The sequence below is a fragment of the Paramisgurnus dabryanus genome, chromosome 8, assembly GCF_030506205.2.
Source record: "Paramisgurnus dabryanus chromosome 8, PD_genome_1.1, whole genome shotgun sequence".
NCBI classification, from domain to species: Eukaryota; Metazoa; Chordata; class Actinopteri; order Cypriniformes; family Cobitidae; genus Paramisgurnus; species Paramisgurnus dabryanus.
Window position 1 is genome coordinate 798843 of NC_133344.1, and position 27688 is coordinate 826530.

At 38.4% G+C, this 27688-nt stretch overlaps 1 protein-coding gene across 3 annotated transcripts in view; it reads right to left on the bottom strand.

Moving 5' to 3' along the window:
- The window catches only part of LOC135770627 (NACHT, LRR and PYD domains-containing protein 3-like), a 287002-nt gene that overhangs the window by 240788 nt on the left and 18526 nt on the right, over positions 1–27688 (bottom strand). For 2 of the 3 annotated variants that reach the window (XM_073815499.1, XM_073815500.1), the window contains one exon: positions 18857–19033. The exons of the other annotated variant lie outside the window; for it this stretch is intronic. In XM_073815499.1, the coding sequence (XP_073671600.1) occupies positions 18857–19033 (177 nt within the window). The remainder of the gene's footprint in view (positions 1–18856; positions 19034–27688) is intronic. 3 annotated transcript variants of the gene reach the window in all.

Sequence of the window (27688 nt, forward strand, 5' to 3'; positions counted from 1 at the left end):
AATAATCAACTCATACGGTTAAGAGGAAGTGATGTCACTATTGTGTCTTCTTATTCACCATCACATACATCATACTGAAGATCAGACATCTTTACATCTTTAACGTGTCTGATAATCAGTCCTAAATAAAAATGAAAGAGAAAGTCAATCAGATATGAGATCATCATCAGTGTCAGATGAAGAGATAGAAAAACAAACTATTAGTGCTGTCAGTCAGTGATAGAAATGAAATCTTCAACATAATAAACATGTCAACAATCTGTTTATCACATACACATGAGCTACAACAATACAAAAACACATTTCATCTATTTCCTCTGAATATTTGATGTCAATGTAAGAGATGAATGTATTGATATGTATGTAGTATAATATAATGACACACTGACAGTTTTATGAGTTCACACACAAACAGTAAGAAAATGAAGGTGATGCTTTATTTTAAAAGTCCTGGAGGTTGACAGTCGTGTAAATAAAGAGAAACAGCATCAATGTCAAAGCTCGACAGAGAGTTGTGTGAAGTGTCCATCAGATTTTAAGAGTTGACTTTCTCTTGTTTTTTCTAATCTTCATCTCTATCATTTATCATCTGTACTTTGTGTTTATCTGTTGTGTATATATTGTGTTTGTCTTGTTATTTCTGTCTGTATTCTGATGATTTGATAAATAATGCTTAAAACATGAAATAAAAAAAAGAGTTTAAGATGAACATCTAGTCAAGTGTGCATAACTATAGAGGTGTCGGCCTATCAAACAAACCCCATTAACAAACATCATATATAATGTGTAAGAAGAGTAAGATCACAGTATTAAATCCTGGAGTGAACAAACTCAACATCACAGTTAGTAAACAGACTCAGACATTGGATTGAATTCTTATTGTGTTGATCTGACAAAGCATCAAGTGTTGTTCATGTACACTTCATATTTTCTGTTTGTTGGGTTTAAAGGATTCACAGCCTATAACAGCAGCAGATCAATTTACATTTATTTCTAATCTTTATATTCTAGGATTTAAATGACACTGCATGAGTTTACTTTAAACATTTATTAAAATGAGCTCTACTCACCGTACTGTCTGTAGTTTATAATGTGGATCATCTTTTAGATCAGAGATCAGCTTCACTCCTGAATCTGTGAGATTATTCCAGCTCAGATCCAGATGTGTCAGGTGTGATGGGTTTGATCTCAGAGCTGAAGTCAGAGCAACACAACCTTCATCTGTGATATCACAATAACACAACCTGTAGAGAACAGAGACTTTATTTGAATGATACAAAACTACAAAGTTTGTTCACAAATCTCTAACCTCCATCTCTTCATGTAATATTCCTCTTTCAATCCCTCAGTAACTGAGACACTGTGTGTTTAAATGTCAAATAAATCCATCACACAGCTGACTATTAGTGTTAGATGTCCTAAACCACATGAACATTTCTTCATAAATCTGTATTGAGTTCATGACTCACACTTGTAATTCTCATCAGGTATTTGATGTAAAAATCTTCCTCTATTACAGGAGGAATATCAGCTGGAGATAACATAACTCTGATCTTACATTTAAAGATGTTACAGTGTTTAAAGATCAATTTCACTCAATCTATAAAAACATTATTAATGTGTGTGTCAGTGTCAATGATGGATCAATGTTTTTAATCATCTTTATAAAAACAACACGACGAGGAGAAAAACTCTTCATACACAATAATATCAGCAAAGATTTCATCAAAGAAACACCAAACTACATTTTCTGACATTTTAACAGAGGAGTTTTGTTGCACGTTGTGAAGGAAATTGAAATGAATCATAACTAATTATAACTAACATGTCTTTTCCTTACAGGTTTGAACATTTGTACTGTATGCTTTTAACAACAAAATGTGTTGAAATAGAAGAAGTACGTGTGGTTAAATGATTTCAATTTTAAACCCCATGACTTGTTAAAGCTGAGGTCATCAAGAAAGTTACATTTGGTTTTGTCTGCATGGTAACAGAGAGGAGTTTCTGAATTGCAGATATGAAGAATAAATCATATTAGAGATAAATGATGTGACTTTGTCATGTATCTATCCTATATAAACTCTTGTATTCTTTCTGATGAGGAGGATTCGGTCGTGATTAAATCATATTCAAAGACATTGACTGGAGTCTGTCAGGTTGAACACATGATCTTATTTCCTCAAGTGTTTATGTTCATTAGGGGTGGGAATCGTTTGGACCCTCATGAATCGATTCAGAATCAACATATATCATTTTTCTTTCTCTACTGCTTGTGTAAGCTCCGCTGTGGGTGCTTGTGCGGTGCGCTCTCTCAAGCTGTCTGTGTGCAGCACCCCTCCCGCAGTTGAGTTCCGCCTTTTGGTTCTGATAACGTCATGGTATTATTTTGTACAATAACTTTTAAGAATCAATTCTTGACATTTGTGAATTGATTAGGAATCGTCCACATCATGATGCATCAAAGAATCAATTTTTTTTCATAGTGTTCATAATGGACAAAATGTTGTGTGACTCTTCGGTGTTTGTCTTCTGTGGACACCCGGTGAGGATAAATGTCTTGTGTGTGTTGTCTACACGGTTATGTAACTTAAGTCAGTCAGGTGTGTAGGGGAAATCTAACAACACAACATCATAATTATTCATGAGACTGCTGATGTATCTGCTTACTGATCAGGGCCCAGTTCCAGTGTTGGGGTAGTTAAAATGTAATTAGTTACTAGTTACTTCTTTAAATTGTGATGAGATTACTTTACTAGTTACTGCATTTGAAAAGTAACTTCACTACTTATTACTTTACTTTCCTTTTTCTTAATTTACCACATAGATACATGGACATGGTTTAGGCGAGGTCGGCTGATGATGAGTGACTCCTTTAAATCAGGGGTCCCCAACCTTTTTTTCACCATGGAACGGGGGGGGGGTGTGAGATTGGGGGGGGGGGTTTGGGGTCGCTGAGTTGCTGTTCAAACGTGCTGAAAATCCTCCTTTTCGAAATGTACGTTTTAAACGGAAGTAAAGATAACAACCATCCATGCATTAGGAAAATTAATAATTGCTTTATTAAGGCTATAGTATATTTTCTATAGACGTGTAAAACCATATTTTGGCGGATTGTTTTTTACTTTCATTGTTTTTACTAGTTTGCCTGCCCATTTAGTTCTAAACGAACTTGGCTTGCTGTTCTCGAAGGCAGCTCAAATCTTGGTCGGGCTCGAGACCCAATTCCAAGTAACAGAAGAGAAGAAAAATTCAGTGAAGGAGGAGAGATGCCAGAAGAATTGCGGCTGGGCGCAGAGACACGGAGACTCGTTTACCATGATTAATGATGATTGACAAGTTTAGGTTCCTTTCAAACCTACGTTAAAAGTGTAGCCATTAAAATATTATTAGCCTAATAGTTTATTTTGATCATGGTGCTACGATCGATGGATAATTCTGAAGTTGTTGTAGCGAATCAGCGGGAGGAGGAGAACGGTGTTATTTAAAACACTATAAACCTCCGACCGAAACACTACGGGAATTGAAGGGAATTTGGGGTAATTCCCATATTTAGCTCAAATGGAATAATAAGTACAATTAACTAATTAATTATACAAATTATTAAGATTTTAAACTGATTTAGCAGAATAATAATAACAATTAATTAATGTATTTGTCCAGCAAATACTCATAATTGTTCATTTAAGAAGTTAATTCTGTGGCCTTTAGAAAATAACATTCTTACTGCTATAAAGTATTTTTAAGCATGTAGCTTTAAGATCTTAACGGCAGATTAAGTGACATTTATTTCATGAGCATTGAACACAGAAACAATTCAATTGTGAAATGCAAAACCGGTTTATTAAACTACGTTACACTACAAAAACACACAAGACTAACTATACATACAAACAACAAACAAGAAACATATGAAAGAGAAAGAATGGAAAATTAAGAGAGAGAGAGAGAGAGTAAAGGAAGGGCAATATCACTATAGACTTAACTTCTGCACAAACCATCAGAACTCTAAGAATCACCTTAATTAAAAGGGGCAATAACTTTTTACAGCGAATGAACAAGCGATACTTGCGTTTGGCTTTTGTGAGGCACGTGTGTACGTCCAGCTGTATGGGCGCGTATGCGAGGAAGAGAGTTCCTGAGTTTGTGGTCACGTGACGGAGTCCTTGGAGGTGTCCGTAGGAGTTGTTCCTTTTTGGGTTAATCCGTCGGTCTGGTTAATCTGTGGCGATTAATTTGTCCAGTTTGTTAAAGTTTGTCCAAGTGTCAGGGTGCCCGTGAAAACTATCCGAGAGAGGGACAGGTCTCACAGCGAGCCCGGCTGGGCGCCATGGCCTCGCTGTTGAGCAGCCGTGTGGCGTGCTGTGTGGGAGCTGTGTGCTGTGAGCGCTGATGAATTGGGGTGCAGGCCTCTTAACCTGAGTTTAGACCAACCCCTTGAAGTTCAGATGACCAATCCAAAAGGGTGTTGATAGAGTAGGAAAACTTTGTCTTTGTTTTACCAGACTCATTTGCATAGATGGACTATGCTAAAGTTTTTGTTAAATAATAATTTTGATTAATATTTAACAAGTTTGATATCAGTCATGGTCAGATGATGCACATCATTGATCAGGAAAGGAAAAGGGGATTATTAAGAGTGTAAACAAGGTATGGTTTGAAACACACATCAAATAGTAATCTCATGAATGTGAATTATGAGACATGCTAAGATGAACAAAGCATCCCTATAGTGTTACAAGAAAGTGGTTCATTACAGATACAAACATGCAATACAAGGATATATAATATATACAATTTAAACCAATTTATTTTGGTCTTAGCTGTGAGACAGACACATGTTTGTGTCATGGCTGCTTCGTCTCTGCTCACGGTTTGAAGTTTGCTTTGAGGTGTTAATTTGCTTAGATTGGCACAATAAAACAGCCAGAGAGAGAGTCAATAGGTCTGGAAATGTGTGTTATCAGGAGATTAGGATCTTTTGATGAAAGCGTCCGAGCAGACCTAGTGACAAAACTCATTCTAGGGTCACAGCATGAAACCGTTAACGACCCAGACTGAAGAGACCTCCAGTGGACGTCCACCCAGATGTTACATATTCCCCCCTTCACGACCGTTAAAGTCCAGGGAGACTTTGGCGGGCGATGATCAGGCAGGTCATGAAGTCTGGATGGCAGGTGTATCTTAATTGTCTGCAGCATTCTGTCAAACAGGCAAAGGGTGATTTGAATGAGATTGGGCTCTGGCTCTGCCTGGGTGTGCTGCCTTCCACGGTTCCATTTGAATGTCCAACAGGAGGACAGCTGTGCACCTGTTCACTGAACTCTTGCATCCCGTTAAATCTTCGTTATGGGATGAAGGCTAGGCTGAGAGTAAGGACGTATCCTATTCCTGCGGAGAGGCACAGTACCGTGTCAGGGGCGGTCCAAGATCAGACAACACAAAGGCTGTCTGTAGCGGGCATCCGAGCGAGTCTCTGGAGGACAGTGTTGAAGTCTGTGACATCAATTAGTTTGGGTCCTCCCTTACGATATCCTGATTTCCAGTTCAGGGTTTACGATGAAGTGGTGGTCCCTGAAGAAAGTTGAGATTTCCAGTTTGATGTGGTACTACTCACTGGGAAGGTGATCAAGTGCCAGGTCATCAATGTGGAGAATCACATCCTTTGGAGTTTGAATCCACTTTGTCTGGTTGTGCAGACTGATGTGGGTGGTTTGTAGGTTAACGTGTTTGTGTAGGCTGGGGTGTTGAACAGCCATCAGTCACCTATGAGCGTTAGTGGCATCGGCTAGTGGTTTAACCGAAGCGGAACACTGGGAGTCGATATTCATGGGCTGCAGCCCACAGATGTCATCAGTGTTGTCCCGAGGAGAAGGAATGTTTGGGCTGAGATAGTGAATGTTTTAGTGCGGCTGCACCTGCGCGGGTTTGATGCAAGATGCAGCTGCTTGTTTGGTGGTGAGGCAGTAAGGAGGCGATTTGGTCTAGTTGGAACTAGTCCCCCCTTTTCTGTTATGCCTCAATGTTTAGTGTGTTGGTTGTGTTATGATGGACCCATCTGAAGATTGTTTCTTTCTGCTCCCTGTCCATCCTGGTCTGGTATGCAACAGCAGAGATTTTGTCCACAATCTGATGGGGTCCTGTCCAGCGTGGCAGAACTTCCTTTGACAGTCACTGGTGAGTTGTGTGAAGTGGCTGTGCAAAGCTGTTGTACCAAACATCGTCATCCACGTCCAGTTCCTCTCATGATGACTTCCAGTCGTAGTATGCCTTCTAGCCCTCAGCCATCTTCTGTAGCTGTTCCCGGGCAGAAGTGAAGGGTTCCAGATGCCTGTGAAGTTCATTGGGATTCTGGTGAGTGGTGTTGGCTGTGATGATATTGGAATCTCAAGGTTGGTACAACAGGTGTACTGGCAGTGTCATCTGCCGTCCCGTCAATGGTTTGAAGGGAGACATACCAGTAAATTAATTTGGGGTCGATCTGATAGCCATAACACTAAAGGGGAGTTTCCGATCCCAGTCCATCTGATTTGCTGAGACACATTTCTTTGACATGCTAGCCACAGTCTGCTTGGTTCGATGAGGAGGGATGATGCTGATGTGGAGTTGGGCGTGTGCGCCTAGGGGTTTCCACACATCTTTAATAATTTCAGCGGTGAAATGGGTACCTCAATCTGAGTTGACTCTCAGTGGCAGTTCGAACCTGGCGAAGATGTGGATCATGTGTAGAGGTGCTGTGTTTTGAGCAGTGTCATTGGGTGCTGGGAGGCTCAACCCACTGTGTGAATTGGCAAATGACCATGAGTAAATGTTTGTTGCCCCTCGTCGACCTGGGTAGCAGTTTACCCAGCCTAAAAGTCTTAAAGTCTGACCAAAATTAGCACCTGTTCTTTGCAGTGGTGCTCTGTGGTTTGGGTTAGCCGATTATAGTTAGCAGCAAACCAGGCATCCTTTGATGCATTCTGCTAAGTCCTGCTGCATCCAGGGCCAGTATGCCACCTGTTTCAGTGGTTTGTACGTGGCTCTTGCAACTTGGTGTCTGGCACATGCTGTGTCATGCGCATACATCTGTAGGACCCCCCTATGTCAATGAAGAACCACATGCTTTGGTGTAGTGCGGTCGTCAGGGACATATAAGAGGATGTGATGTTGTATATGCAGCAGGTGTTACATGTCGTTAAGACATTTAAGGGCTGGTGTAGCAATGAGGTCAGAGTTCATGATAGGGCAGGTGGAGGGGTCTGAGAGGTGGTTGACATAGCTTGTATGGTGGTGTCGGAGGCATGTAATGCAGCTATGTCACTGTTTGAGATATGTGGAGCCAGTGTAAGTGGCTATGTGATGGGCACTGTGGTGGTGGGCGTGTGTTGGCCGCAGGTCAGTGCAATCACAGTTGGGCGGGTGGGTGGGCTGTTTGTAATGTGCACAACAGTGAACTTGAACTTTTGGTCTGAGACGATGTTCTCGCGACTGGCTGCTGGGTAATCCATAACTTTGTGACTTGGCAATATACTTCAGATGATTTTCTGAGTGACAAGGTAGAAGTTCTCTTACCTGAGCCCAAATTTTTACTTTTTAAAGTCTGTTAAAGGCTCAAAACTATCTAAACAGTCTTTGCCAATGAAAAGAGGATATGTGTCCACTGGTGAGATTTACACAGGGCTTAGAAGTCTCATAGGACCGATGGTCAGGTGGATGGAAAGCACCTGTTGCAGTTTGGCTGTGAGACTGCATATTCAGCATACACCTTTGTGGGTTGAGGGTCAGATCTTGTGCTTCATCTTTGTTCTGGAGTCTTGTGAAAAGCTGGAATGACATCAGCATTAGATCAGCTCCAGTGTTGGCGAGGGTTTCCAATCTGACCTTGTGTTTCACGGTGGTTGCTAAATAGAGTCTTTTAGCTACTCCTCTCTCATTCAGGTTTCCCAGGGCCTTAGTACCAGGTTTTGTGTGGTAACTGGAAGGCAGTTAAGGCTGGTCTTCAGTGATTCTGTAGGGAAACAGATGTCTAACACAGCACTTTTCTGGTACCTGCTGAATCTGACTGGTTGATGTTTGAAATACAGTTTGTGTGCCAAAGTCTCTGATTTTTGCGGTGACTGGTTCGATGGTAATGTGATGAGTGGCAGAGATTTGAGTGTTGCTTGCAGGAGGGTTTTCTGGAAAGTTCTTGCTGTTTCCAGTGCTGCTGCTAGTGATAAATAGTTCAGTTCATCCTTGCGGTCCTCTTTGAGAGGCCTCCTTTGGATTTGACTTCTTCACTATTTTCAAAATCTCTGCTGACTCAGATGTGTATGTGTCGCTTTGCTTTTGTGACAGTTCAGACTTAGCTTTGTTCACTGTGTGTCGAACCTGGTCCATCTGTTGACTGTTTGGACTTCTCATTCTGACAGGTGCAGGATGGTTTCCATGGACGCTGTCCTCTGGCTGTCTGATGATCTTGGCTGTGAAGTCCTTCGATCCTCTTGGCTCTCTGCTGAAATGTCCTTCACTGTGGCGCTGTTGTTCGCCCTCCAGTGGCCGTTTTGGGTAATTTTCAGAGAAAGAAAGGATGACAGTCTTTTCAGAGGTGGCTTTTGTTTACCGTAGGCTTTATGGACGAAGTCCTGCGGCTGTCTGGTTGTCGTCAGGTGAGGGTAGGCCATAAATCCTAAGTGTTGCATTACGGTAAAATAAAGCTTTGCAGGGGGAGGATCTTGATGTTTCCTCCATTCTTGGCTCGTTTTGTGAGCTGGAGTAGACTGAAAGTCAGTTGTAGTAGTAGGCCTGTGGAGTTTCATTTCTGCTTTGTTTTAAGTCCATTGCAGCGATTAGTCCTCATCGTAATTCTGGATCTGAAAACTCTTCTATCAAGGCCATTTGCAGCTGCTTATAATCCAACTTGACACTTTCTGACTGCCGGTCCAGGAAGCTCCTCACCTAATGGCTGGAGGTAATCCATAGCAGATACAGCTGGTCTCTCGTGGTTACATTCGGCAGCGTGTGCACATAAAAGTCAATGTTTTGCAGGTAAGCGTGGATGTCATGGACACCTGCAGTGTTTGGACTAAATGTTGGACTGTTTCTAGCCAGCTTGTCAAGGTCTTTGGGCCACGCCATGTGTCTGTAGACATCATTGGGAAAGGTGTTGGCCCCACCCCCCTTGTGTTCTTGTGAGAGGGTTGTGGACGCTGGCTGGCAAAGTTCTTAACAGTGGGCTCTCACCCCCCTCTTTTTCAGCAGGAAACTTTGGTGGGGGAGTGCAGAGACACTGATTGGATGAGAGGAGAATGATGCTTTCTCTCTCAATGGTTCAGCTTGCATTCTGAAACCATATAAAAGTTCTTTTTGGACAGAATCACGTTCGTCCTTAGGTTGGTGATGTTGCTGAACAAGAACTTGAATTTCAGCTTGAGCAGCTTGCAGGTGGTTTTCGTAGGCCTTGGACTTGGCATCACGTTCTTTCTGTTCTGCCTTGGCTCTTACCAGAAGACTTTTGGCCTGCAGGAGCTTTCCCAGCTCCTCTTTGGCGGTCTTTTCCTGCTGCTCTCTGTGCTCTGTGTCTGTGTGGAGTTGTGAGATGGCCTTGTGAAGTTGTCTCGCCTCATTCTTTTTCCTCTTGTGTTCCTCCTCAATCAGCTGCTGCTGATCCTTGGATTCCTGTGTCAGCCGATCTAGACGAGTCTGCGCGTCCTCCTGATTCCTCCAGGCTTCCTTTGCTTGGAGCTTTAGCGTTGCTGCATCCTGTTCCAGGTGGGTGACGTTCCTTTTGTCCCACTTTAGCTGGATGATGAGGTTGTGAGCGATGGCACCTGTGATCCTTGCCATCTCCTTGTGGCTGTAGCTCTGCGTTGAATCACGGGCTATGATCTCGTCCAGGTTGCCATCCCGTTGCTCTCGGTCTCGACGCTGCAGATCGTTGGCGACATTGGGCAGGAGGTCAGATGTCGGATCGTTGAGCCATGCCTCCAGCTGCTCACAGTGGTTGGCAGGGCTGGGTGATCTGGACACGTTGGCGCACTGGTGGGTGACAAAACACAAAGAGCCAATACAAGTCCGCAGAATTTTAACGAGCTAAAATAAATAAATAAAAATATGGGCTATGTGGGTCTAACTGACGTGATCAGCTAGTGGCACAAATAAAAACTATTATCGGGGCCTTGCTTCGGCGGCGCAGATAATTAGTGTGGGTAAAAAGGGAAAAAGTTTAGTGAATGGACGATGTGTTTTAACCTATTGGTCGCTTCAGACATTTGGTCAATCGGTCGCATTACTAATACATTTTCTCATGGTTTGTGCAGATATGGTCTTTCAGCCCAAAAATAAAAATACGATCAAAATAATTAAAGTTAATTAATTATAATGATAAAATAAAATAAAAAGCAAATAGAAGGTGAGAAAGATAAATTGCTGAAAATAAAACAAATAAAATAAAATGGATAAAAATAAAAGAGATTCAAATAAAAATAAACTGAAAAGAAAATAAGACAGCCAAACAGACAAAGTCAGAAGGCTGAGAAATGAAAAGGATGTGAGAGGAAAACAGGGATGAGAAGGGGATCCCTGTTTTAGCTTAGCAGGTTCTCTACCCTAGATTTAATGACAGGGCCTTACAGGGAGAGGGCACTATGAAGTCATGCGAGCTAGGGGAGTGGCTTAGCTAGAGTGGCTGGGCTAGGCCCAACTTGCGAGGGACAGGGGGCTTATCCTATTGCACCAGTTAAAACATAAATGAATTCACTGAGAATGGGACTTATGGGGCTAGATTCTATTCACAGTAAAGAATTAATTCAATTAAAATTTAAAATAAATCAAACTGCATTAAATTTAAATTTAAACTTAATTAAAATACAATCTCTACAATAGAAAAGAAAATAGGAAAGTAAGGAGCGGGAGAGAACAGCAAAAATGAAATAAAATAAATCAAAATAAAAAATAAAAATTAAATAAAGAAATAATTACTTAATAAAGGCATAGCAATATTAATTATTATTTATAATTTAAGACCATAACATTCAATATGTAGGAAATAAAACTACAAAGTAGTAGAATAACCTAGTTATCAAAGTAAGGTCAAAAATCCCAGTTTGACTCCTGTCATACACTCCCAAAAGAGTTTATGAGAGGACCAAACGAGCTTTCCCCACCAGATGGCGATATTTCGCCCAACAAACAAAGAAAGCGGAAGTCAGGCGTAAAGTGAGAGAGAAGAAGAAGTGTTAGACACTCAAGACTGACATCTAGTGTTAGAACTAGGTAGTACGCTTTAAACTGACAAAGATTCGCTTCCATACAATAATTACATCGGCGACCGCTGCGTTGCTAAGACGACGGATGTAATTTGAGCTGTGTTCATCCGGTGCCAGTTTTGGCTTACGTTACCGGGACACACAATAAATAAAAGTCTAACGGGCTTTCTTCTCCGTTGACATAAGTTACTTGATCAAGGTTTATCTCCTTTAAAATTGAAAAGTCTTACCCTCGGGGCTTACAATTTTAAAAATCCACGTACGTGAATAAAAATGGAAACATACAAATAGACAGCTTCTCTAATTGTAATAATTTCCTGGAGATTTAACAAAAAGGCCTTATCAGATGGGAGTACTCACTCGACCACCGCTTCGCAATTCTAAATAAAGGAATTATCATCTTTATTAGGCGGAATTAGACGGTAATGCAGCGTATCAAAGGGTTTTTAATACGGTTACCTTAAAGACTGCAGTTAACTATACATAACAGGGGCGCGAGTCTGTTATGTCCTGAAAATGATACAGGAAATTACATTTTCATTCATACCAATATAAGAACGGACACAGTTATAGCTGATAGTTCTTTTCATTCACACAATGCAAAACACATTTGACTTGTTAACTGTTTTTGCTCAGAAATAATGTTTAAATCTGCCCGCGCATTCTCCACCATTAATATGTAGCGAATCAGCGGGAGGAGGAGAACGGTGTTATTTAAAACACTATAAACCTCCGACCGAAACACTACGGGAATTGAAGGGAATTTGGGGTAATTCCCATATTTAGCTCAAATGGAATAATAAGTACAATTAACTAATTAATTATACAAATTATTAAGATTTTAAACTGATTTAGCAGAATAATAATAACAATTAATTAATGTATTTGTCCAGCAAATACTCATAATTGTTCATTTAAGAAGTTAATTCTGTGGCCTTTAGAAAATAACATTCTTACTGCTATAAAGTATTTTTAAGCATGTAGCTTTAAGATCTTAACGGCAGATTAAGTGACATTTATTTCATGAGCATTGAACACAGAAACAATTCAATTGTGAAATGCAAAACCGGTTTATTAAACTACGTTACACTACAAAAACACACAAGACTAACTATACATACAAACAACAAACAAGAAACATATGAAAGAGAAAGAATGGAAAATTAAGAGAGAGAGAGAGAGAGTAAAGGAAGGGCAATATCACTATAGACTTAACTTCTGCACAAACCATCAGAACTCTAAGAATCACCTTAATTAAAAGGGGCAATAACTTTTTACAGCGAATGAACAAGCGATACTTGCGTTTGGCTTTTGTGAGGCACGTGTGTACGTCCAGCTGTATGGGCGCGTATGCGAGGAAGAGAGTTCCTGAGTTTGTGGTCACGTGACGGAGTCCTTGGAGGTGTCCGTAGGAGTTGTTCCTTTTTGGGTTAATCCGTCGGTCTGGTTAATCTGTGGCGATTAATTTGTCCAGTTTGTTAAAGTTTGTCCAAGTGTCAGGGTGCCCGTGAAAACTATCCGAGAGAGGGACAGGTCTCACAGCGAGCCCGGCTGGGCGCCATGGCCTCGCTGTTGAGCAGCCGTGTGGCGTGCTGTGTGGGAGCTGTGTGCTGTGAGCGCTGATGAATTGGGGTGCAGGCCTCTTAACCTGAGTTTAGACCAACCCCTTGAAGTTCAGATGACCAATCCAAAAGGGTGTTGATAGAGTAGGAAAACTTTGTCTTTGTTTTACCAGACTCATTTGCATAGATGGACTATGCTAAAGTTTTTGTTAAATAATAATTTTGATTAATATTTAACAAGTTTGATATCAGTCATGGTCAGATGATGCACATCATTGATCAGGAAAGGAAAAGGGGATTATTAAGAGTGTAAACAAGGTATGGTTTGAAACACACATCAAATAGTAATCTCATGAATGTGAATTATGAGACATGCTAAGATGAACAAAGCATCCCTATAGTGTTACAAGAAAGTGGTTCATTACAGATACAAACATGCAATACAAGGATATATAATATATACAATTTAAACCAATTTATTTTGGTCTTAGCTGTGAGACAGACACATGTTTGTGTCATGGCTGCTTCGTCTCTGCTCACGGTTTGAAGTTTGCTTTGAGGTGTTAATTTGCTTAGATTGGCACAATAAAACAGCCAGAGAGAGAGTCAATAGGTCTGGAAATGTGTGTTATCAGGAGATTAGGATCTTTTGATGAAAGCGTCCGAGCAGACCTAGTGACAAAACTCATTCTAGGGTCACAGCATGAAACCGTTAACGACCCAGACTGAAGAGACCTCCAGTGGACGTCCACCCAGATGTTACATTGTTTTAAAGAAGAATAAAATAATTACTTTTCAGTCATTTGCGCTGTCACACAGTTGAACGTCTCCGCATATGTACATCATCGATTGTGTTTTAGAAGTACTGTAGCTCAAACTCTAATGACAGCAATGTGATCGCTGATGCACTGGTAGAGAGACAGAAGCGGAGAAAAAGAGAGAGAGCGCGGCTCTGTTCAAAAGTGGAAATGATTGATGTTATTTAAAGTCGGCTCTTAAAGTACAAAATACCCGATTAAGCTATTACGTGGCTATTATAAAAAAAAATTTCGGGACGTTCTCCACCACCCAGTACTGGGTCGCAACCCGGTGGTTGGGGACCTCTGCATAAAATGACCGGTAAGCAGGATCTTTCACCACATGTGTTGTATTGCCATGCTGGGCTTACAAATGCTCAAACAGGTTGCTCATCGCGTTGTCAGCAGTTGAAAGACACTTGTCGTGTGGGCATAGTGTGCATTTCACACGAATATTTTTGTCCTTTCGAGCAATAAGCTGAAAGTAATGTGAATATCGCCCCAGTGGCCGAAACCCTCCGTCTTCATTTCCCGCTCCCCTTTGCACCAGCAGCTACGTCAAAATCAATCTCTATGGCAACGGCACACGTACAGGCACACACATGCACGCACCACTTAAACAGACAGAACTTTACACCCAGGCAAACACTGCTTGGCCATGGCGCGGGAAGTGGGGGTGCTGCAGGTGCTGCAGCACCCCCTGGTGGCAAAGATTTAAAACTGCAATGACCATAAAATGATAGCGTTTATCTCTGATTGTTGTTTGTTACTGCACCAAGACATTTTGTATGTCATGTTTGGGCTGTGTGATGAAGAGAGAAGTATTAATTTAGTAATTTTAAAATGATTTAATTTATTTCAGTGTGTATTATCCATGCAGATTTGTTTGGACGACGTGATTGCGATTCAGCTGATAAGCTGCGTATACGTATAAGCATAACACACAAGCACGCACACTCACAGCCACATAGAACAAATTACTAGGCTATCTGTAGTCTATCTATCAGCTTCGCAATGTCTCAGAAGCGAATTTTTGATTTTTTTTCAATCACACAGCCCAAAAGTCCCGAGGACTTACGCTATAGCGTTATTTCTCCAAATGACTCCTTATCCTGCATATCAGAAAAAGGTAATCTTTTCAAAATCTATTTAAAAATATAGCCAAATTGTTTTGCGGTGTTTAACGCACATGTAAATGTAACATAACATTTAAAGTAAACATTTAAAGTGAAAAAGATTTAATTAAAACCACATGAAAGGAACTAAATTGTAAAGCCTCGATGTAGGCTACAATAAGGAACATGCGCTTTTAAGACTGGTGGGTATTTAAAAAAATAATATAAATTATTCCCATGCATCGATTTTAAATGTTAAACATCTATAAATCCAAATTAATACATATGGAATATATTCCAACAATTTAGGATATGATGTTTGAATTTTAAAGTCGAAAAATATCTTATTTTTACACCGCTGTGCAGGAGGCATGGAAAACCGAAACAAAACTTAAGACAAAAATATTACATTTACATTTAAAAAATAGAATTAAATGAAACCCGTGAATTGAAAGGCCCACTAATTTCCTTAACTCGAGTGATATTAATAAAGTTGCCATGTTAGAATTTGTAAATATTAAAAACTTAAGCAAAGGAAAACAAAGAAGGCGTAGGCTACTGGCACGAGTGAGAATGTATAACTGGTTCCATTCCTCTGACTTTCCTCCAAACTTGCTTAAAGTTAATTCTCCTGTTTTTCTTTTTTTCTTTAAATCTTCAAACTCCATGTTGCACTTAAGCTTCATCATACAGAACAGCAGACCCGTGTGTTATGGGTGCCAGAGGAGACTCCACACATGACTCGCGTTGCATTTTGTAACTTATACAAATCATTTTGTAATTTGTGTAACTTTTTGGACACATTTGTTACTTTGGCCTAAATATAGTCTATATATAATATTTCTGATAATATGGCATAGTTTTCTCCCCACCCAATGAGGCTAATAAAGTAATGATAAAAAATATGCTTAATCAACGGTCCGGCCCGGCCAGAGGATAGTAGCAGAAAGTAACGACCCTGGCAGAGAATCTAAACTCTACTATGTTGAATAGGCTATATAGTTTGTATATATGCACCGTCAGCTCAGCTGTACATTATGGAAGGGAGGTGCGAGTGAGTTTTTAAAAGAGAACATAGGTAGAGTGATCTGCAGAATAAAAAGCTTGTGAACAACTTTAGAATTCTATAACTCTATACACCCCCCCCCCCCACCGCATCCACACCCCAGCACCCCCTACCGAAAATATCTTCCCACGCCTCTGCTGCTTGGGTAACGCAGGAAAGCGCGTTCCTATAGTCTAGTAAAGTAGTGTAGTTACCAATATTATTAGTGTAGTGCGTTACTTTACTTCGTTACCCAAAAAAGTAATATAGTTACTGTAATTCGTTACTTTGTAACTCGTTACCCCCAACACTGCCCAGTTCCCCAAAATGTTCTTATCGCTAAGTAGTTTTTAAAAATAGTAGTTAAAAAAAGTAGTTAAAAATTCTGGCAAAACATTACGGACTCACTATCCAACCTTATGGGATGTCACATTCCGCTGTCTCCATCCCTCTGTATACTAGGTGACATATCTATAATTAATCTAAGTAGTATAAAAACTCAATTACTTCTAGTGGCTCCAACTATCGCCAAGAAAACTATCCTCATGAACTGGAAATCAAGGAACACCATACACATTACAACTTGGAAAAATGTACTAATAGAGTACATCTCCATGGAAAACTTGTCTACCTTCACTCAAAATAATACATCAGAATTACATCCCTCTTGGTCATCTCTCCTTAACTTCGAACAGTCTTGAATCTACTGACCCTCTTTGTCTGAAACTATCCTCAATGATACACCATCAATAGTCACACATGAATGAGGGGAGGGGGGTCAGGAAGAGATAGTAAATCTGACTGATATCAAATATATATATAAAATACTTATTAGATTATATTCAAATCTCTCTCTCTCTTTCTCTTTTTTTCACTGTTTCTGGTCCATTGTTGGCTATGGCATATCAGTCCCTGCATTGTGTGACCCTGATTATTTGTGAGTGGGGGTGATGTGGGGCCAGGGACCTTGGGATTTCGTTCTCTAGTTCGTCCTCTTGATTTCTTGTCTCCGGCTGACTCATCAAATGTCTCCCTATTTTAATGCATCACATATTAGATGGAGTGCACACAGACATTCATTTGAAGCTTTAAAAATAGGAAAAATTTAAGCAAATAACCAAAAAACAAAAAACAAAACAAAAACACACACACATAGGGTAAGTGAGGCGTGTGCGTGGCGGCTTTGGATTTACACCGGGTTGATTCCATGCTGCACGCCTTGCTTTTTTAATGTATTGTACACTACTTGGCACAAACAAATGATTGAGTATAATGATGAAAGGAAAAAAAAACACAGACAGGATAAGCGGGGGCATGTGTGTGGGTCAGCCTGGGGATGGATTTTGGAGCCCTGTGCCCCGCGGAACCTAACCGAGATAGTTTGTTAGAACATGACATTGCAGGGGTCTTTCCTATGCCATGGCCATAATGGGGTCAGAGGCAGTTTTATAACACATTGTTATTAATATCTGCATTAATATTATCATTAATATACCATTATTAATACCATTGTCAATACTATCATTATTAATATTATTACTACTCATCATCCCTATTACATCTACTATTATCATTAATATTATTGATATTATATTAAGATTACCATTATCAATATTACTATTATTAATTTATTTACTTATTTATTTAATTAATATTATTATTGCTATTACTACTACTATTACTTATTATTTATATGATTTTTTATCTTCTTCCTGATCCTTCACTCTCCCCCTAAGTCCGGATGAAATTAGTATTTTTGTTAATTTGTCTATCATTACTATTATTGCTATCTGTCATTTCATATTAATATAATTTTTCATTATTATTATTGTTAATAATATTCCTATTATTATTGCTATTATCACCTGTTTGTTCCTCATTGAAGTCTGTTCCCTCTATGTTTATAGCGTTTTCATCACGTTACATTTATAATTTATTTAGAAAGATTAAAGATTTCAATTGGTTATACTAAAAAGCAATAATATCATGTATTCTATTATACAATTTTTTAAATATTTCATATTTGACAGTTTTATGCCTTTTAACATATAGCTCTTTTTTTCTCTACTGTTACATAATAAATATATATTATACATATAATATGATTCATACTGTAAAAATAATTGACTTACAATCAAAAACAGTCAAGATACATTACATAAATGCACACACATCTCAGTAGCCATTAAAACTTTCCATGTTTATAAAGAATAAACGTATAATGTGATAAAAACGCTATAAAAACACTACACTAAAGGGAAACATAGGGAACAGACTTCCACACAACACCGGTAACTCCAAAAACAATTTGTTTAATTCGTCAACCCTTGACATTTTGCCTGACGTGGCTAAATTAAAAAAACAAAATTGCCTCCCAAGACAACTCATTATGGAGCTGCTGGATCTTCTCAGACCATATTCTCTATCTAACTAGGTTGCTTTTTATTGAAAACATTAATGGCAAGCAATACCGCATTAAACAGAAGTAACTGCAGCTGCTTGCCAATCAATTCTGATTGTTAAGTACCTTATCATTAGTATAAAAGTGTATTACATCATTTTTAAAAGTCGTTAAACTCATGTCAAGAAGCGGCACAAGTGGCACAACGGGATAAGGAGGGTGGATGATTAGAGAGGGATACCCGCTTCGCCTATATTACTGACAATTTGATAACTTAATTATTAGTCTATTTTACGGATAACTTAAACTATGTTAAAATAAATGTTACTGGAATAGTTTGAGTAATGTTCCATTTGTATATAACATGTTGTCTTTCTTAACATTGTAATGCACCTTTGCGTGAAGTGGAAAATCGATCCCTGAGAGATCGATCGCAAATAATTCATCACCTTCACTTGGGACAGCGACATTGTTACGTCGAACTTAGAGACAGCGTGTTAAGAAGCTTCCTGAGAGACACTGCGGGGAACACACTTAGGAACACAAACAACTTTGGTAAGATATATCTTTTTGAGTCTTCTTAGCGCGCTAAGAGTGAACGTTATCGGGGAACCGGGCCCAGATCCTTTACATTTTAGTGTGTTTTTTTTCATACAGTTTATGTTTAACTAAACCTCAGGACATGTGTGACTATCAGAGAGATGATCTTACTCCAGTATCTCCAGTTTACAGTCAGGATTCTTCAGTACATCAGAGATCAGCTTCACTCCTGAATCTCTTAGTTTATAATTCAGAGACAGATCCAGATCTCTCAGGTGTGATGGGTTTGATCTCAGAGCTGAAGTCAGAGCAACACAACCTTCATCTGTGATATTACACCTCCACAACCTGTAGAGAACAGAGACACACAGTTTGTTAACACACAGATCAAATCTACAATGAGTTGAATTTGTTTCTCTTCTGTCATCATTTAGTGTTTATGAACATTTTCATTTTAGTTTCATTTATGTGTGTTTGTGTTTTACTGAAACACATCAGTGAGATTTACAAGTAAATGCACTTTATCAGTTTATGATTATATTAACTGTGTGATTTATTTATTTTTATACAATAATGAAATCAGATTTCCCTCATCAGACATCACATTTATTTCTGAATGACTTTTTTAATTCAATTTTAATGTTTTATGTTTGTGATTTTCAGTAAGAGTTAAAGTGTTGTGATGAATGTTGAATAAAATCAGCTTCAGTTATCAAATACATTACTGAGATTAAATTAAAATTCACTATTCAACATTTAAAGTGGACCAAAACTTTTTATAAATGTTGTCTTTGAATTTTGAACAATACTTGTCTGAGGACATCTTAGGGTGTTTTCAGACATGAGTCTATGTTTCAGAACCTGCTTCTTTTTCTCCTTGGTTCAGTTTGTTTAGTCATATGTGAACACGGCAGGGGTGGACTGCTTTAGTCTATGATCACAGCAGCCACAACTACCAGATGAAGATCAATAAAACACTCCCAAGAGGTTCACAACAAGATTACAATATGCCCAGGATATGTTGTGCTGTTGGCGGCAGGGGTGCAGCTAGCAATTTTGGGCCCTATGAAAGAATATGAGGTCGGGCCCCCACCATACCCATTTCGCACCAAACATACAATCCAACCTACTGTAGCTATTCAAAATCTTTGTCTGCAATATAATAATACAGAACTATTTATTTTGCTATTGTTTTGACCACAATTAACAGTATTTATAGATACTTACAATGTCTGCAGCTAAGATAATTTATTGTGCAATGTAAATTTAATTGAAAAATACAGTACATTAATCAAATAATCTGAGAAAATGCAACATTATTAAACATAGATTAAAGATAATTGTGACCATGCCTGTGAAAACCCAGATGAAGTATTTCTTTGTGATTTACTGTTTTTCACAGAAAATCATCCTATATAATGTAAAGAACATTTTGTGAAAATATAAACGGTAACACTTTATTTTACGACCCGCAAAGTACCGCGTAATTAAACCGAATTTAAAGCGTACCTATTTGTAACAACATAGTACCTCTACAGTACGTACTTGTAGGTATAAGGGAATAATATTTTAAGTTTGGGGTAATAAGGGGGTAAGAATATGAAGAATTATAAATTATTTATACTCTAAGTATTTTATAACAACAGGGTACCTATTGTAATATTACGTGGTATGTATGACTTAGTCAAGTCTATGGGCCACATCGGCAAATAAATATAACAGCATATCACTTTTATTTTAGTAGCCTATATTACTTGCTTTTAATAACAAAAGTCAAGCTCATTTAATGTGGTTATCTTTTTTTTAAGGTAAGTACAATAAAAATAGCAACTTATTCCCTATTTACCAGGAAACTCCTACATTTGCGGACATATTTGAAGTGGTGCTTTGCAATTTATTTACTGTAAACACAAGTATTTTAGCCAAATATAATTTAAGCAATGGCAAACCAGAATGAAACAACAGCAGATATCAGCTCCCGCTAAAGCAAAAGACGACTACATGCGTAGGCTACTGCGCAGGTGTAGAACGCGCGGCTGTCTGCAGGAGGTTTGCTGGAACGCGATCCTGAGGTGAAATTTCTTTAAGAGGTTTTAAAAACGTTCTACACTGTGGAGTACGGCTGCGAGTGATGTGAGCAGGATCCGCATGCTGGATAAGGTGACTGGTTTTGTTAAAACATGACTCACGCAATTCAAACAATGTTTTTCAAGAAAGTTGCTAGCTAACGGTAGCAGGTTAGCTAGCACATAAGTAAGCCTAAAATTATTATTATAAAACGGGCAGTTCTGGTTCTTCATTCTGATTGGTTGAAACGCGTTCTAAGCCGTGATAAAATACACCGGTAACCTCACAGTTCAGACCACATTACATAAGTATCACTGCGCCACTGTTACTGCGTATTGATTTATGAAAATAAACACCACAGTCTTAAATCATATTTTTAATTTGTCTACAATTTCACAATTAATGGCGATATCCAGATGAATGTCAATAAATATTGTTGAGTCATCTCGTCGATAAAGAGAAAACGTTGTCTGAGGATTTCATAACTCAAGTTCATACGTCCGCTATTATCCACTGGGTGGCGATCTTACCCAACTTAAACACTGACGCATTCACTGAAAACACCGTGTAGTACTGTTCATGGCTCCGTCTGAATCTGATCTCTTACTAAAGTTCTTCACAAAAATGGAATTATCTCCGCTTTTAATAAAAAAATTTGAGAGGTGATAAAATGAAGGTAGGATGAAATGTTTTTTTGTTTGTTTTTGTTTCAAAGCGGATGGTCTGTTCTTTCATTTGATATTTTATGTTTATATAAAGAAGATCATTTTCTGGAAGGCATTAAACTAAAACTGGGTGGCAACTTTAAAAAAAAACGGGGAAAGAGTTCAGCATGCTTCCAAACATATTTGATCATCACTTCAACAGTTGCACGATATAAATGTTAATGTATAAATTAGATGAATGGTGATTTATAAAATAAACACCACAGTCTTAAATCATATTTTCATTGTGTCTTTGCTGTGTCTGTGTTGGTTGGGAACTGCGCTCTGTTTCAGTCACACTTGATTCTGAGGAACTACTTTGTTTGGCGGAAGAGTAATATTTGTACTAATATAATTACAACTTTTTGGGGTTTTATTTTATAAAATCCCGCTAACGTTATGCATATGAAGTAACCGTTTTATAAACGCAATAAACCCCTCGAAGCGTTGGGTTACCAGTGCATTTTATAACAGCTAAGGGGGTTTAGGCACTCCGCTTCGCGTCGTGCCTAACAACGCCCCTTAGCTGTTATAAAATGCACTGGTAACCCACTGCTTCTCGGGGTTTATTGCTTTAACGTAACTGGCTCAGAAAACTCTGTTTCTGTCAAGACACAGTGAAGAAACATTTACTGAAGGCTTTCATTTATGTTTTTTATTTGTAATGCAGAACAGCATTTGTGAGACGACTTCAACTCATCATCCGAGTGGACAAGAACACCAACAGAGGAAGCCAAGCCGCAAAAACAATGAAAAATTGTCATGACTTTTTATTTTAAATAAAAGTTATGTGATAATAAACATTAAGTGTTGGCTTAATTATAGTGTTTTAAAGATGTTTTGAAATAAAAATAACAATATTCTGTGTGTTTATGGTATTTACCCTATAACATTTATAACAAGAGGTGAACAAAGCCCCACTTTAGTTTACAGCCCGCAAATATGAGAGTTACCTGCACTGTAAAAAATCCAATTAATGAAATGTTGGAAGGGCAAAAATATATAAGTTAAACCAATTTTCTTGTTTGGGCTTAGTTGAGTAGACATATTATTTTAAGTCTAGATAAATCTGTGTTTAAAACATTAAGTGAATGGTTATTTCCAAATTCAGTCAACATTCAGAATGGCTAATGTTGACTGAACTAATTAAGACAAATCAGGTAAATATGTGGAGTTATGACAGCTATGTTTCCTGACAGCAAAATGCTCACAATATTACTGTTATTTGGTCACAAAATGTAATTTTAAGAGTTGTTCAGGCGTGAATGTATGTGCTTTAAGTTTAAATATGCGGTCGGTTAATATAGATAGCGTCTATTTAAAAATGTGCTCGGACACTTTCGGACGGAGAAGAGCTCCAGATGAGCTCCAGAAAATCACAGACACTTAAGCGCTCACACCCCGCCCAGCGCAGCCTCGCCTCGGCAAGCCCATCAGAAACCGACTGCTGGCTCTGATATCTCTGTGGCGTTTAAACATGCGATTTTATTCATTTTAATTTCTTATACTTAATAATAATAAAAGGTTTACCGGTATGTTTTAAATCATATTTTAGGATTGCACTTAAATGATATCGCTGTTGAATGATATTTCATATCTTTCACATTTGTTATAACTGGGCTGCGTACTGCCTGCGATTTTGAACTTCAGAGCTGAAGGTGCGAGTGGAGAAATAGTCCCAATATCATTCAATATCAATAACAATCTTAAAACTTCTAAATATACCCGTGTGTGTACCGTGTGCTCGCGCGTGTGCATGTATGTATGTATGTATGCGCGTGCGTCTGTGTATTTTGAATTTAAAATGTTTTAACTCGGAAGGATCTGGATCACAGGTCATTTCATCTGAGATCAATCCGCACGCAACAGCTGGAATCACTCACTGATTCACACAAGGGAGGACACAAGTCAGCCGTTTCCTCAAGTTCACGTCAGGTAAGTGTTTGTAATTAAATGTTAATTTTAGAATATATTAATTGGCAAAGACGCAAATACTCGACGTTTTTGTAATTATATTTTTGTAAAGATACATTAGAAGTGTGTTATGTTATGTGACCGAAGTAAAGTGGAGCTATTTTAGTTAAGATAAAAAGCCTGGATATAGGGTTGGTTTACCGGACAAAGTTTAGAACTCGGTCTTTATTATAATTGGGACATTTTTACAAACAAACCTTATATAATAAAATACTGGCGTGCATTTTGAGACAAAACAATAGCACTCATATGTTAAGAGATGTCAGTAAGTTATTTTAGTCAGTGAAAAGCCCTGTCCGAGAAAACCGCCCAATAGTGTTTAATTATGTGTGATGTCTGAGGGAAATTTGGCCTAACATTAACGTTATTTAGGGAATAAAGTCTTTCACCGTCAAACTTTATTATATTAAACATGTTATTTATATATGTGTGTGTGTTAATATTCCTCTGTTTATCAAACCAGAGCGGAGATGATGTGAGGGGCAGACCAGAAGGATACATAGCGAGACAGTCTCCGCTTGGACTGGCTGAGGAAAGTCTCCTAAATGGCCCTGGAGAACTTCTGACTGACTTTGCAGGCTTTTTGGACTGTTCTATGCCCTCTATTTAAAGAAGACTTAATTCTGTATGTTCAGTCTGTATGATAAGTGAATAAAAAGCTTTTGTTTTTATGTGACTGAAGTTAATTATTTTGTTTACAACACCAGCATAAATTATTTGATAAATAATTTAAAAATGTTATTTAAAAAATCCCAAATAATAAATATTAATTGAAGTAACACATAAAACATTGAGTGAATACTTAAATTTTAATTGACAGAGTCTTTGCTGTAAGTTTTTAAAGATTCAACTGATTAAAACATTTTAGTTGAATGAACTATAAAGCTAATTGAGCCAACATATTTTTTTATATTTGAGTCAAATTTGGGCCAACTAAAAAACATCAATCCAGGTAACACTTTGGAGACAGAAATTGAGTGAACATAAAATTTCTGTGGAACTAGTTACTAAAAAATAATTCATTGAGCCAACAATTTATTTTTTACAGTGTGGTACATACAGAGAACAATCGGGGAATAAGCCCCACTTCAATTTACAGCCCGCAAATATAAGAGTTACCTGGTAACTCCTGTATACATATACAGATCAAAGAGGTTCAAGTTGCTATTATTTTTATTGTGTGTTATATTTTATTTGCCGACGTGGCTTGTAGACATCAACTGTAGGCTATACAAAACACTTCATCAGGTAAGTAGCAAATATGAAAAAAAAAAAAACATATTACACATAGACCATATTACCCATAGACGTAAGTCATACATACCACGTAATATTATAATAGGTACCCTGTAGTTATGAAATACTTAGAGAATAATTTTCCATATATTCTTACCCCTTATTACCCCAAACTTAAAATATTATTCCCTTATAACTACAAGTACGTACTGTAGAGGTACTCTGTTGTTACAAATAGGTACGCTGTAAATTTGGTTTAATTACGCGGTACTTTGCGGGTCGTAAAATAAAGTGTTACCATATAAACTTGATATATTTAATATTGACTGAGTAATGTCATGTCAGCGATTGAAATCATAGTGAAATTAATGCTTGAAATTAAACTGTGATGCTTTTATCTCACAATAAGATTTGAAGCTTTAGTCTGATTTTCAGAGACCGTCTCAGTGACATACTGTATACTTGAGCTGTTACACACACGACATTGTAACATTTAAAAATGGCGAACAACAACAATGCATCTTTTCTATACAGTTACCTTATGCCTCAAATAAGACTGGGTAAAAAATGCTTGACCAAAGCTTGTATTATAATTATTAGCATTATTTATAAGGTGAAGAACAGGTTTCACACACCAGCAGCTACACTAAAGCAAAAATAACAACAGATCATTAACGTGAACTCAAGAAAACAGCTGTACTCTTAACGTAAATGATTCTTCAGACTGTTTATTAATCAACGGGACTCTAAAATAAAATGAAGGACAACTGTAGATAAACGTCTCCATCTCTCTAACAAACTACAACAACTATAGCAGATTACGACAGATTGATTTCTTAAATCTGTTGCAAGGTGAGAAGCTTTAATATACATTAATGGACTAGTTTAGCCTTTGTTGCATTTCTGTTTTATCACAATCAACTCGATTCTCAACTGCCTAAAGATCCTTCCTTGGCATATTGCGTTACAAAACATTGGAGTGTGTAACTGCTAGCATTTCTGGTTTAGTTTAATTAGCTTATACGGGCTACGTTAATTAAAACAGCTTATAAGGGCTGACTTCGCGTTAGAATCATAACACAAAACAGGGAACGTAAATCACTTTGTGTTTTTTTAAACTGGGGTGAACAGAGTGAAGACTTTACAGTGGAAAGAAAACTGCATTGTATTGATCCAGCGTCACATTGTGTAAACTGCATTTATAGTAAGGAAGTGCACATATGCAGATATCATAGAAATTAGCATTAAATACACACACCTTGTTCTCTTCTGAAGTTCACTCCGCACTGTGAGACCGTTGATTAAAGAAGGTGCTAAAACGCAGAGTAAAGACGGGGCGGAGCTAAGAGGGCTCAGCTTAAGGGGATTGTGTGTGCGGCACAGTCCTTGGCTGAGGCCCCAAATATTTCATGGGCCCTTAGAATCATCCCAAACCCCCCCCCCTTACAGCGTCCCTGGTTGCCGGTAACAACAGTCGTTAGAGGAACCCTGAACTACACTTGTATTCAATTCCAAAGGAGTTAAATCAGCGGAATAAAGGATTGCCTTCAATCAGAAGTGACCACTAAGATAACATAAATGCTTGTCTAATAATAATGAATAGTAACATATAAGTTACAGCTGTCACTTATACTTACAAGCCTATAGTAATGGATTCATACGCCCTAAAGCACTTTTTTCCTAAACTTTTCACTTTACACAGAACCTTTTTATATACATTTATAAACGCCAATGGACATTTTGACTTAATTATGAGCGTATGTGACCATCGAAGCCTGAAAGATCACAGTTCTGCATGTGCACGTTTGTTCCCACTGAGATGTTATGGACAGCAGACTTTCTTTTGTGTCCCAGCAACATATTTTCAGGAGAGGATTAACCATATGGGCAAACTGGGGGAGTGCCCAGGAGCACCAAAGTCTTAGGGGCACCAACTGAAACCAGCAATAAAAAATTATTTTATAAAATGACAAAAGTACTTGCTCTTTAAGACGCAAGTTTTTCATCTACTAAGTAAGCGTGATGCGCACAACAGCTTTTTGGAAAATGATCGGCAGCAGCTAAGTGACAGCCAAAAAAAAGTACATTAAGCCACTTTACACAAAATCCCACAAATATGCATTTTTTTTCACGCTGGTGCCGAGCAGTCTGTTAGCAGCACTAAAGATGATGCAAATTTATGCTCTGTTAAGCAATCAATTACTGACGGAGACCCCACCGATCAAATAAACAGAAGTGCACCTGATGAGCCGAAGCATCCAGAAACAATCAACCAACAGCTAGACTTAAGCTCCTACATCCAGACTGAGATGGATGATGAAACGGACAATCAATGGTTTGCTGTTCCTGGTGATCTGGTCTTGTGTGGGTTCATCACAGAAAAAGTGAGGGAAGAGTACACAACGTGGAGCTGCAGTCTATCAGAATCAGCTGCCAAATATCCAACATCTGTACGAGATTGTGGAATGGGGGAAGAACACGTTCTCTTATAAATTAATTATTACAGTCTCGTCTCCAAAACAACTAAATTGTTCCTAAGGAATGGCTACTGTACTGCCCGTCAACTGGATTGGTTTATTGCTATTCATGCAAACTTTTCTCCTCACAAAATCATACATTTATTACAGGCTTCTGTGACTGGAAACATCTTGAGAGGATATCAGACCACGAAAAGAGTGCAGATCACCGACGTAACATGCTTGCTTTAAATAAACAGAGCAAAACAAATATCGAGGCCAAGACCAGACCTCTCCCATGTTGATCAGTTGACATTGGTAAGATAAATAATCTGGAAACAACGATAATGACTACACTGTGGAACCGGGTGCTAAGCAGATTTAAGGCAACAAGCGTTCATCTGCAAAAAGGCGACATGGACTTATCCACGGCTGTTGAACTATTGCAGTCATTACACTTTTATGTTGACACTACGAGAGCAGTTTGCTGAGGTAGATGAATCTGATCGTGCTCTCTTGACTTATTAATATGATGTTTGCCGCAAACGAAAGAGAAAGCAGTTTGT